This window comes from Ciconia boyciana, chromosome 6 (genome assembly GCF_034638445.1).
Source record: "Ciconia boyciana chromosome 6, ASM3463844v1, whole genome shotgun sequence".
In the NCBI taxonomy this organism is placed as follows: domain Eukaryota; kingdom Metazoa; phylum Chordata; class Aves; order Ciconiiformes; family Ciconiidae; genus Ciconia; species Ciconia boyciana.
Window position 1 is genome coordinate 6977622 of NC_132939.1, and position 11867 is coordinate 6989488.

General features: G+C 44.2%; 1 protein-coding gene across 2 annotated transcripts; it reads left to right on the forward strand.

The window, feature by feature from the left end:
* Positions 1-1339: 1339 nt before the first annotated feature.
* FIBIN (fin bud initiation factor homolog) lies at positions 1340-3314 on the forward strand. 2 transcript variants are annotated; one of them, XM_072864637.1, is made up of 2 exons: positions 1340-1706; positions 1794-3314. In XM_072864637.1, exons 1-2 carry the CDS (start codon positions 1533-1535, stop codon positions 2157-2159), a joined length of 540 nt encoding a protein of 179 aa, XP_072720738.1. In that variant the 5' UTR covers positions 1340-1532; the 3' UTR covers positions 2160-3314. The 2 variants fall into 2 exon arrangements, with proteins under 2 accessions (XP_072720738.1, XP_072720737.1); XM_072864636.1 differs by having other exon boundaries at positions 1340-3314.
* Positions 3315-11867: the final 8553 nt, after the last annotated feature.

Here is an 11867-nt window from a genome sequence, read left to right on the forward strand (position 1 = left end):
AGGGGCACCTGGGAACAGAATCAGCAGCCAGCCACCAAAGCCAGATACGTGGAGATAGGGGCCTCCCTGGAGCCTCTCGAGGAACTGCAAGCGAAGAAAGGAGCAGCTTGTGGAGCTCAGCACCCTTGAGCTCGAGAAGAGCAGCCGGTCTCTACAGCAGCTGTTGGCTTCACGTGCGCCCAGAAACAGGACAGCTTGTGATTAGAGAACGAAGCCGCCGTGAGGGAAGGGGCTCGAGACTCTGCGTTTGACGTGTAGGTGTCTAAAGTCACGGCAGCATAAGAAATGGTAGAGCCAAAGTCGCCTGAGCCCCATAAGGCTCTAATCTACAACGCCCAGCATAACAGGGAAAAAAGCAGAGATACAATGTAAGCGGCTGGCCGGTTTCCCATTCAAGTTAACTGTCAGCATCGTAGTTATTTACAATATGCAGAAAGTATCAGGATGATAGTTAAAATATTTACATTAAAGAGGTGATATAAATATTTTTGCATGCAAAGCCCTCACGAACAGCAGTGGGAGTTTTAACTCTGGATGACTGCAGGATTTGGTATAATCTCTGCTAGCTGGCGATTTTTTCCATGGAAGAGGAAAGATGATGTGAAAGGAGCTGGTAACTTTACAGACCCTTTCTTTTTGTGATCTCACCTTGATTTAACGACTCAAAAATAGAGACAGATTTATTCTAGTTACACGCAAGGTTCAACCCTGCTGTAATCCAGCTACTGGATTCACACAGAATGTTGCTTCCTGAAAGAGAAACGCTTAAAATTTTACACAGTCAGCCCCACAGGATGAACCGTATTTGGATTTTCCAAGACGCATCTGACATTTTATTTAAGAACAGATTTTGCGTTTCATTTCGCCACCTTCACCCTATCAAGGTTACTGCATGACACCTTATACTTGAGCCTGCATCTCTTTCCCTTTCAAGTTCTTAATCGGTGGCAAACCACGCGGCCTGAGCGACGAGGCGTGCTGGCAGCTTTGCGGGGTCCCCCTGAGGAGGAGTCCCTCTTTGCGGAGTCCCTCTGCGTGGGCCGAGGGGCGCCGCTGGGACAGCCAGCCTGGCCGCGCAGCGGGCATTTCTCACGGGAAAAACGAGACGAGCTGGGCAAGTCCAGGTTGGGGGGGTGTTTATTGAGGGGGAAAGGCGTACGCGCCTCCCTCCGCTCCCGGCGCTGGGCAGCCCCCGCGGGGGGCGATGCCCGGGGCGGGGGGCGGCCCTGCCCGGCCCGGCCCGGCCCGGCCCGGCCCTGCCCTGCCCTGCCCGGCGCTGGGGCCGCTTCCCCCTCCGCGCGGGCTGCCCGGCTTTTAAGGCGGTGCGCCCACAGCCGGCCCCAGAGCGCCGCCAGCCCTCCGCGCCGCCGACCGCGCTACCCGGCCCGGCCCGGCGCGGCCCGCAGCGGAGCCGGCCGTGCCCGCGGGGCGGCAGCGGCGGGGGCCGGGGAGCCCCATGGGGCGTGGGCGGCGCGGCCGGGGGCAGCGCGGGGCCGCCCGCCCCTAGGCTGCCCGCCGCCGCCGGCCGCAGCATGCCGGCAGCGCTGCGCCTGCTGTGGCTGGGCTGCCTGTGCAGCCTCTGCCGCGGGTACTTCGAGGGCCCGCTGTACCCCGAGATGTCCAACGGGACCCTGCACCACTACTTCGTCCCCGACGGGGACTACGAGGAGAACGACGACCCCGAGCGGTGCCAGCTGCTCTTCAGGGTGAGCGAGCAGCGGCGGTGCGGCGCGGCGGCGGCGGGCGGCGGCGGGCTGAGCCTGCGGGAGGAGCTGACGGTGCTGGGCCGGCAGGTGGAGGACGCGGGCCGGGTGCTGGAGGGCATCGGCAAGAGCATCTCCTACGACCTGGACGGGGAGGAGAGCTACAGCACCTACCTGCGCCGCGAGTCCGCCCAGATCAGCGACGCCTACTCCAGCTCGGACCGGTCGCTGAGCGAGCTGGAGGGCAAGTTCCGTCAGGGGCAGGAGCAGGGCGGCCGGGAGGAGGCCCGCTTGGGCGACAGCTTCCTGGGGCTGCTGCTGCACGCCCGCGCCCTGCTCCGGGAGACCCGCCACATCTCCAGCGGGCTGCGGGACAAGCACGACCTCCTCGCCCTCACCGTCCGCAGCCACGGCGCCCGCCTCAGCCGCCTCAAGAACGACTATCTCCGCGCCTGAGCCGGGATCCCCCGGCCCGCCGGGGGCGCGGGGCTTCGGTCGGCGCCCTCGGCCCCGCCGCCGCCCCGGGAGGTGCCCGGGGGCACGGCCGGGCTCTGCTGGAAGGAGCACCTCCTGGCGCCAAGGCGTCCTTCATCCTGGAAAAACTTATTTATTACGTTTGACTTCCTAAACAAACAGCGCGTTCCTATAAACCGGGAGGTTAGAGGTATGCTTAAGTTAATCGCCCGTATTTAAAAAACTGCCCCGTGTTATATCGTTCATCTTCGGTCACAAAGCGAAGTAAGCTTTCTCGTCTCCCTTTCCCTGTCGTCGGTTTATGTATCGCCTTTTCTACTGCGGCTCACCTGCCGCAAACGTGGATAAACGTGGTGCTCGCCGGCCACGTCCGGGCTCGCGTGTAGCAGATGCTTAAGTTGCTTGTGTAGTTACTCTCCTTCAGGGTGAGACCTCTGGCCCTCTATTAACTTTCTTAAACTTTTGTAACGGTATGTATTTACGCACGTAAAACGTTGTTCTACTACATAACTTAAAGCTGTGATTTCCATTTGCGTTTTGAAAGATGGGAACTATTCTGGCAGGATTTGTACTTCCAGGCTTGCTTATCTGTGACTCTAAGCTATCACAACCCCAAGAGCCAGCCAAAAAGGCTTATGTCAGATGCTGAGAATGCTGATGCAGATTTTTATAGTAAGAAGAAGGAGCCCTAGCAGTGAGTGTAGGTTCAGATCCCAAATTTGAGAGCTGGGTTTCTTAGAGCATGTTTCTGAAGCAGACAAAAAGGTTTAGTCTGTGCCAGCACAGTGACGTTTCTTGTTGGTGCCTTTGTACTTTTGCTAGCTAAGCTATTAATAAAATTATTTGTGCTCCTAGACAATAGCAAAAGTGCCTAGGGGGAAGGAGGGGGAGGATTGTTTGGGTTTTTAGACTCATTGCTATTTAATTGTCCATTTGGGGTAATATGGCTACTCAGTTACAGATACTGCAGGCAGAATCACTGTTTGGATGAAAAAAGTTCATATGTTGTTTTAATAAATATTTGAAAACAATGTTAAAGCACGGTTTTTTCTTTTATTGTTCTGCTTGAGACGCTCTTGATTTAAAACATGCTGTTGTAACATGTCTTTTCAGCAAAAAATTGCGAGTATGTAGATCCTGCCAAATGAAATAACTTGCTTTTTAGTAAAAATAAATAAAAATTTACAGACTCAAGAGGTAAGCAAGTTTCATTAAAAGCAATGATACAGAAGGGTGTGTAGGGCGGATTTTTTTGAGTTTGAAAGCCTTTTTAAGAAACTAGCAACCTCGTCGCACTAGAAGAGAAGCTGTTTGATGCACATTTGGGGTCCCATCTTGTTGACCCTACTCACGTTGTTACACTTTGGTCTGCAAACCATCCAGTTGGTAAGTTACTCGGAAGTGCAGCAGGTCAACGTAAGTCACCTGGGACCAGAGCGCTGAAGGCACCGAGAAGTGTCTGATGAAGGTACATGCTTGCAGAACCTCTGGACCATCCAGGCAGCTCACTTTCACTAAAGGCAGTGAGGTGTAGCTCCTAGCAGGATGCTTTAAGATGTCAGTTTGCACCTTTAGATCCCCAGTATCTTTGAAGATCTGCCTTTCCGGCCCCTGAAACAACTGAAACATCTTATTGATTGACTTCAGTGGAACCGTGAAGTGTTGCTTTCAAGTATGTTTTCAAGTGAGAAGGTATGACGGGTTCTAGCTCTCAAAAATTAATTTCTTTGTGATACTTTCCTTGCCATTAGGGTTAGATATAACAACACAGGAGCAAAAAGGGCCATCTGAGTCACTGAGTCTTGTCTGTCCGCTGTCACAGCAAACCATATAGCGTTTCTGGGAAGGACCAAGCTCTAAAAGCGCCTTGAGAGTTTCATTCACGTCCTGTCTCTCCTTTCTCTCTGAATCTTACCCATTTAGAAGTAGGTGCCAAAGATGTCATGTGGTTCCATTTGGGCCCAGATGCTTCTTAAAAGGAGTTTTAGTCTCTGCTTACCCACTTTCTGAGTCGTTGGTTATAACATGAATAGTAAACATCAGTACAGAAACTAAAATGGCAGGCCATGCTGGTTTTTTAGCTATATGAGAGCAGTATTCAAATCCTAATAGGAAAATAGTAGTAGTAGCAGTAGTGTAAAACACAGCTTCTTGAATATGCTTTAAGCAGCTTGGCTATTCTGTTTGCAGCATCAAACTTTTAGTCAAGCTCAAACTATCCCAATGTATGCAGCATACCAAGAGAGTAAATGTTTGCAGAGCGCTTACTTTTCAAAGCAGGAGATTACGTGACCTATGGAGATTTGCAGTATAACTCATTCCGCTCAATACCCCTGCCTGTAAGTTGTCATCTAATTAAGCAAAACCATGGTTCTTTAACATCCACACTAACATTTCATACGATAAATATGAGTATTTTGATAAATAGCTCCATTGATTTATGTTTCAGCAAAGTATAAACATTTTTATATTTGCAATTGAAACAAATTCAGAATTCTGCTCTGTAACATTCATTATAAAAGGCTTTAAATGTTCTCTTTCAAAAAGAAAATGCATACATCTGAGTCTGGTCCATGCTTAAGTTCACATGTTTAGTAAAAAGGGTCAGTCTTATGTGGATTTGATTAAGCCAGTACAAAACTTTTAAGACATTCAAACCTACTAGAATTTGATTTACGTCATTTTGACTGGTCTAAGCAAACGTATATATTAAACATATCCATTAAATGTATTAATTTTGAGTCAGAATTGATGCATTAAATGGCCTTCATAAATCTGCAGTGCCTGCAAGAACTGGGTGTTTAGTGATATCCAGCAGTTTAAAGTTTTAAATTCAAAATAGTTCTTTGAAAACTACATTGCAATCCTCTTTGCAATCTTATTTTTTTTCCTGCTTTTGCTTTTTTATCTGATAAAACTTATTTAATTAGGAGAGATGAAGATCCTCTGGTTTTACACAGCCTATTTCAAATAGTAAAGGCCTTTTAATCATTGAAAACTCAATAAGGAGTTTTAAGCAGAGAGCTTTAAAAGGATGATTGTAGCAGCTATTTTGACCCAATAGCTCCTCCTGTTGTGTTTAAATATTGCATCAGTATTGGGCTCTTTTTTCTTCTTTTCTTTTTTTTTTTTTTTTTTTTTAAATGCAGAAGTTCAAATTAAGATTAAGCTGACTTGGTCTTTTTTGTGGTGTCCTGGAGATTTTCAAAATATATATTGTTTTCTGAATTTATTAAAGAGTTGATGGTACTGAAGAGCAGATGACAATGTTTTCTGAAAAAAAATAAGTAACGCAGCTGGGACAGTCACAGAAAGCTTACTTAATACTTACGTTTTCTTTGCCACTCAGCCTGTGATTTAACTCACCAAGAGTCAAAGCAAGGCATTAAGAGACACACCTCCACTCCTCTCCAGGTAGCTTACTTTTGAAGGCGATGCTCTGCTGTGGACATTCTCATGTCTACTGATACACACATGGGGAGGAAGAAGCTTAGAGCGTGAAAACGGAGCAAACTGTGCTGTCTCACATCAGCACTGATAAAAGCTTGGGAAAGAAAAGGCTGTGCTTGCCTTGTGATAGGTCAATGGCTAGGAATTTAGGGGGGTGGTGGTGGTGCAAATTGTGGCTTGCTAAATTGCAACTTCCAAGGTTTCACAGGTTGACCTACCCAGGACCATCCTGAGAAACAGAGAAGTTGAGGGAAGCTTTCAAAAACATGGTAAGCCTCTCAAAAATCCCGTGTGTGCCAAGCTGGGTGTATGAATTGTCTGAAGCTAAGTTGTTGCTCCTATAGGTTGTCATGTGCTCGGATGCAGGTTGCCAAGATGTGTACCTCAGAAGCAAAAAATATACTTGCCTTAGTCAATAGAAACAACCTGGTGGGCTACAGAGAAAGCATCAGCTCTGGTTATAATCTTACCTAGAAAAAGTTTTTGTGGAGAAATTCTGTTGGCTGTGTCTGTTGCTGTTGGTGTAGCTCTTTATTTAGATGGGCTTCATGTTACTTTACCAGCTCCTTACTCACGTTTCTCGGATATCGCTTTTGTGATTGGTAAAGAGGTTTCCAGCTAACACTGAAGTGTTGTTGAGTGAAATGTGTGACAGCCATTATTCCTGAAGTTATCCTGTATGTTCAAAATCTGGCACTATTCTCTCTTTTAAAATGTATTTTTGCTTACAACCCATTGGGGAATTTATTTTCTATTACTTTGATTTTTGGCAAGCCATTAGCAAAAATTGAACAATTTGTGGGTCCATATTTCATTCCTGAAGTATGTGAAACTGGCAAAAATACTGACCCCACTACATGCTTTTTTAAAAAGCTTTTATTAGTATATATATGTATAAAAAGACTATAACTCTGTGCTTATTTTATTTTCTTCATAAAGTTGTCATCCTGCCTACAAGATCAGTTTACAACTGGAAAAGGCAGAATTTAATGACTAATTCTGTAACAAGAAAAACATATGGTCTCCATAATCATTACATTTTTAATGATGTGGCTTGGACAGAGTCATTCATGGCTTGTAGATTCATTCGTCCTTGAAAACTGCCTTACCTTGGGGAGGTATCGCTGATGGTCTCCAACATGCCGTTAACATTCTTTCATAAGAAAAGACAATGCCAAGTGTATCATATTTTCTCAGATGACAACCTTCCTTAGGCTGTATGTATACATCTTTTAAGTGCTTAGAAACTGCCTGTGTAGTAGTAATTGTTCGTGTCTGAACTTTCTTGGGGGGGGGGGGAGGAGGGAAGTCCTTGGAGAAGGTTGGCTTAGGGAGAGATGCATTATCCAGTGCTAGATATTGGCAAGTGCAGGATGACTGAAAAAGCTATGTGCTTGCATCATGTTTTCCATACTTTTTCCATGCTGCAAACATTTCACTGCGACAGGAGTTATGAACATAAATTAGTTTTAGTGTAAATAATAGAGACTTTACTATAGATAGACTGTCCAAACTGCAATATGTTTTTTTCTGTCTACTTATCATCTCTTCTCAAAAATAATGTGACCAAGATTTTCAATTTAGTGCTAGGTCCAAGACACTTAATTCAGTGGGCCTTTGGCCTTAGGTTCTCAGCTTTTTTGACTTAAATTTATCTAAGAGCTTGTTATGCCTTTACCTGAGTAATCATAAAGAATTATTTCCCATACACTTTCTGTGTTGACAGCTCTTTGGTTAATCAAGAGCAGTCAACTCTTCTTAATAGCAGGCTTTGTCCTCTTTTATGAATATGAATTTGTTTCTAATTTAATGTGATTTAACTGAGATTTGTATTCAAATTCAGAGTAATATGAGTGCGTATGTTAAATATCTTGCAAATAATTTTTATGTTTTGATGCTTTCTTACAAAGTAATATACTTATTAACTCTGGATTCTAACAGAGGCACAACAAAACACAAGCTAGTTCATTCAAGGGTCAGCACACAAGTCAGGATGCTGTTAGGTTTGTAATTTTAAATAATATCTTGCATATCCTCTAACTTCAGAAGAGTAACCCTAGAAAAAAATTGAGTGAATGAACAAGAGGTAAACCACACTCAGGTTTTTTTCCTGATATGAGTGCAGAGGAATAAACTGAAGAAAGAAAACTGAAGTTCACCCTGTGCTCATTTACCCTAGAAGCTAATTTGCAACCAAGGTCCAGTTTTTGTTTCTGACATTTATATTTCTGTGGCAATTAGGGTTTTCAAAAAGCCAGGCATCCTTCTGTGCTAACATATATATTGATTTACAGCTCCTGTCCTAACCACCTTTCCATTGTGTCTGGTTCCGCAACCATATGCAGGCTGCGTGGTATTTATTTACTTACGTAGTCTTACTGAATTTGGTATTAATTCCTCTACGTTTCTGAGCTACGTCAGCCTGCCCTGCCACACAGACGTGTCAGGCCTGCTCTAAGTTGCTGCTTATATCTCCTCAGCACACATGCAGAGCTGAAGCTCACAGGACCAGGAAAACATCCTTGTTGTCGGTACGTCTGACCCCACTGGGAATACTGGTCTAGTTCATAGCCTTTTACCGTCATGTCAGGGTAACAAATTTATTGGACGAACATCAGAGTTTGCTTCCTAAGGATGTTCTGCTTCTTATGCTCTTTGCATGTTAGCCGGTGATTTCAAATTTTGCAATGCCCTTTACCTACTAATTGCTGCCAACCTTAAATTTATTTGGCAGTAACTTACTGCATAGACTAGTAGTCACATGGAAACCTACGGCATAACCCCCACGGTATCGTACTTCCCCATATGAACGATAGCGACAGAGTAAAGCCCAAAGGGAATCAGTCAACTGATCTTGCACTACAGGAGTCAGCAAACAGGCATGTAAATGTACGGTAAAATAAATAAGGTCCAGATTTTCATTATATAGCACCTTCTGACATACCTCTTTTGAAATTCTTTCTTTTATAGATACTCAGCAAATACAAGCACAACACTAATGATTCATATTTTGCTGAGTTATGTCATCTTGAAGGCAGTTTGTTTTTATTTCCACTCGGATAGGATACTTTTCCACTTGCGTATTATGTAACACTCCTTATAAAAATAGAGACCCGGTCTTGCAAACACCTTGGAGTGCTCCTGTTATCGATTGAGACTTATGACTGTTTCAATTCTCACACCCTCCTTATTATGCTTATAACACTTCAAATTGTTCCCCTTTTGCCTTGGGAAAAAACCCCAAAACATTATTGGTCTATGCACAGCTTTTCTTCCTAAGGTCTAAACAAAATTTCTCCTGGTTCTTTTTTTTCAGCCTGATGGCAATTTATATGTATGCTTATATATTTAGTTTATGTTAACAACAGATTTCACTCATTAAAAACCTCTAAATGTATTATTTTGACAGAACTTGATTTGTTTCTCCACACTTGAAACAAATTGATTCACTTGAATCTCCCTTTAATTAGTAAAAATAAGAAATGAATTATAAATGTATACAATATAAAATGTTTTCTTTTGGCCAGTGTGCATTTAATAGAGTGTATAGAGTGTGCACTGGTTCTGAAAGAAAACAAAGCAGCAAAACTACTTGAGAAACCTAGTGTTAATGTAAGAGGTTGCAAAGCCAACAGCATAAGAGTCAGGAAATTAAAAACTGTGGCTTCTCCTTGCAGATTAGCGATTGACACAAGGAATAATGTATGTACTCTTTATAAAATATCTACAGGTACAGAATTCTCTTCTTTCTTTTTTTTTTTTTTTTGTAATGAAGAGTAATTAAAACTCTAGAATAAATAAAGGAATTTGTAAACAGTATATATTTTGTAAACAGTATATATGAAATGAACCCAATTATCTGCCAGACATCCAATTTATCAAACCTTGAAAATAATGTAGAATTTTCAAGCTCCTGGTTTCAAACAATGTATTTAAATGGCGGGGGGGAGGTATACATTAGTTACTTTGTGTTCTCTCTATTTTTATAAGGAGTGTTACATAATACGCAAGTGGAAAAGTATCCTATCCGAGTGGAAATAAAAACAAACTGCCTTCGAGATGACATAACTCAGCAAAATATGAATATGTGTGTTCCATAGAGAAAATGGGAAAAAAAACAAGGCAAGAATGTGAAAGAAAGGTGGAAAACGGATTTGGGACCAAATTTGAAAGCAACTAATTCCTACCACTCTTTCCTTAAAAGAAAGTCATGCATCCAACTCCATGCATTACAGCACTGCTTTGGCACGTGAAGATTGTTTTTTATTAAAGATGTTGAATGATAACTACCAACAAAAATATTTAATTTCCTATAAGTCGCAGACTGAGTCTTAGCCCTTTTTAACTGCCAAAATGCTTAGACAGTCTCTAAACAGTCATTGAACATTTTCACTTCTGCATGTACTTGTTTCCATCCAACTAGCCAACTTTTCATCTTTGTGAATGCTTTACTGTCTGTGAAAAGTGCTGCTTAGGCAACATTTATGTTGAAGGTTTTCCCTTTATTTTGGTTATACTCAGGCAGCAGGACTTTTCCGGGTGCTTTGCAGACCACAGTACGGCCACTGAGTGTCCAGTGGAGCAGGTACCTCTTGCACAGCTGGGAAAAAGCTTCCCATCAGGAGGAAAATAAAGGTTTTCCTTTTTCTTTCTAGTTCAGCTCTTCTTTTTCATGTCAGTCATACCACCAGCTTATGCATACTGAAGAAGGTGGGGATTCCAGTCCGGTACAAGCTGAAAACTTGAAGACCAACATGGGCCACTCCAGCTGAAAACTGGTAGGTGCTACGTCCCACCATTGCCTTCAGCTACACAAGCCATATTTCTGTCTGTTAGAACCTCTCTCCCTTCAACCATGAGAAACACACTGTTCAAGTAAATGCAGCATTAACATATTTGCCAGCCAGAAGGTAACGGGCACTAAATAATGAGGGTATGTTACTGCTGTTTTTGAATTTATTCCCAGGAAGCTCATCTGCCTGAAACTTACTGCTCACAAGATTTGTTTAACAGTAAAATCATCTCATAGAATCATAGAATCATATAGGTTGGAAAAGACCTTTAAGATCATCAAGTCCAACCGTAAATCTAGCACCGCCAAAGTCCACCACTACACCATGTCCCTAAGCACCTCATCCAAACGTCTTTTAAATACCTCCAGGGATGGCGACTCCACCACTTCCCTGGGCAGCCTGTTCCAGTGCTTGACAACCCCTTCGGTGAAGGAATTTTTCCTAATATCCAGTCTAAACCTCCCCTGGTGCATTGAGGCCATTTCCTCTCGTCCTATCGCTTGTTACTTGGGAGAAGAGACCGACCCCCACCTCTCTACAACCTCCTTTCAGGTAGTTGTAGAGAGCGACAAGGTCTCCCCTCAGCCTCCTTTTCTCCAGGCTAAACAATCCCAGTTCCCTGAGCCGCTCCCCATCAGCCTTGTGCTCCAGACCCTTCACCAGCTTCGTTGCCCTTCTCTGGACACGCTCCAGCCCCTCAATGTCTCTCTTGTAGTGAGGGGCCCAAAACTGAACACAGTATTTGAGGTGCGGCCTCACCAGTGCCGAGTACAGGGGCACGATCACTTCCCTACTCCTGCTGGCCATGCTATTCCTGATACAAATCTGCACCATTAACTCAGAGGATGCAGACGAGGGCCGCTCCGTGTGAAACAGCAGGGACGTTTTATGCCACAACATAGGGTCGGTGTGGCCATAGTCCCACTAAATGTTCCCTGTAAAGGCCATCTTTCGTATTTGATGATGTTTACTGTAGGCTACATCTGGCATATAAAGAGCCCGGTGTGTTTTTTTCTTTTTTTTCTTGTTTTTTTCTTTCTTTTTTTTTTTTTTTTCCTCTCTCTGCTTCTGTGGTAAGGGCACGTGGCTCATCACACCTAGTGAGGATAGCCAGGACACTCTGTGCTGTATTTCTTCCTAGGTCCTTGCTTTTGTCCCATGGTCCAAAGAGGGTTCTTAGCCTGACCTCTCTCCTCACCAAAAACCGGGAGCCTGAAGTGGCTGGGAAGTGTTTGTTCCACACAGGGGAGAAGCCGCCACGGAAACGGTGGCTTTTCCCACCCCTTCATCCTCAAATCAAGGCCAAATGCCTTGTTAAAATCCATCCCTCGGCCAAGCACAAGCTCAGTGTGGTGGTGAACACGGAACTAGCCGAGCCCGAGGTGCGTTTCGCAGGGGACTAAACAATTTATGAAAGATCCCCCTGAGCCTGAAAGAGATCCCCGGA

Coding starts and splice junctions, on each gene's coding strand:
- FIBIN (XM_072864636.1), top strand. CDS start 1,533: ATGCCGGCAGCGCTGCGCCTGCTGTGGCTGGGCTGCCTGTGCAGCCTC.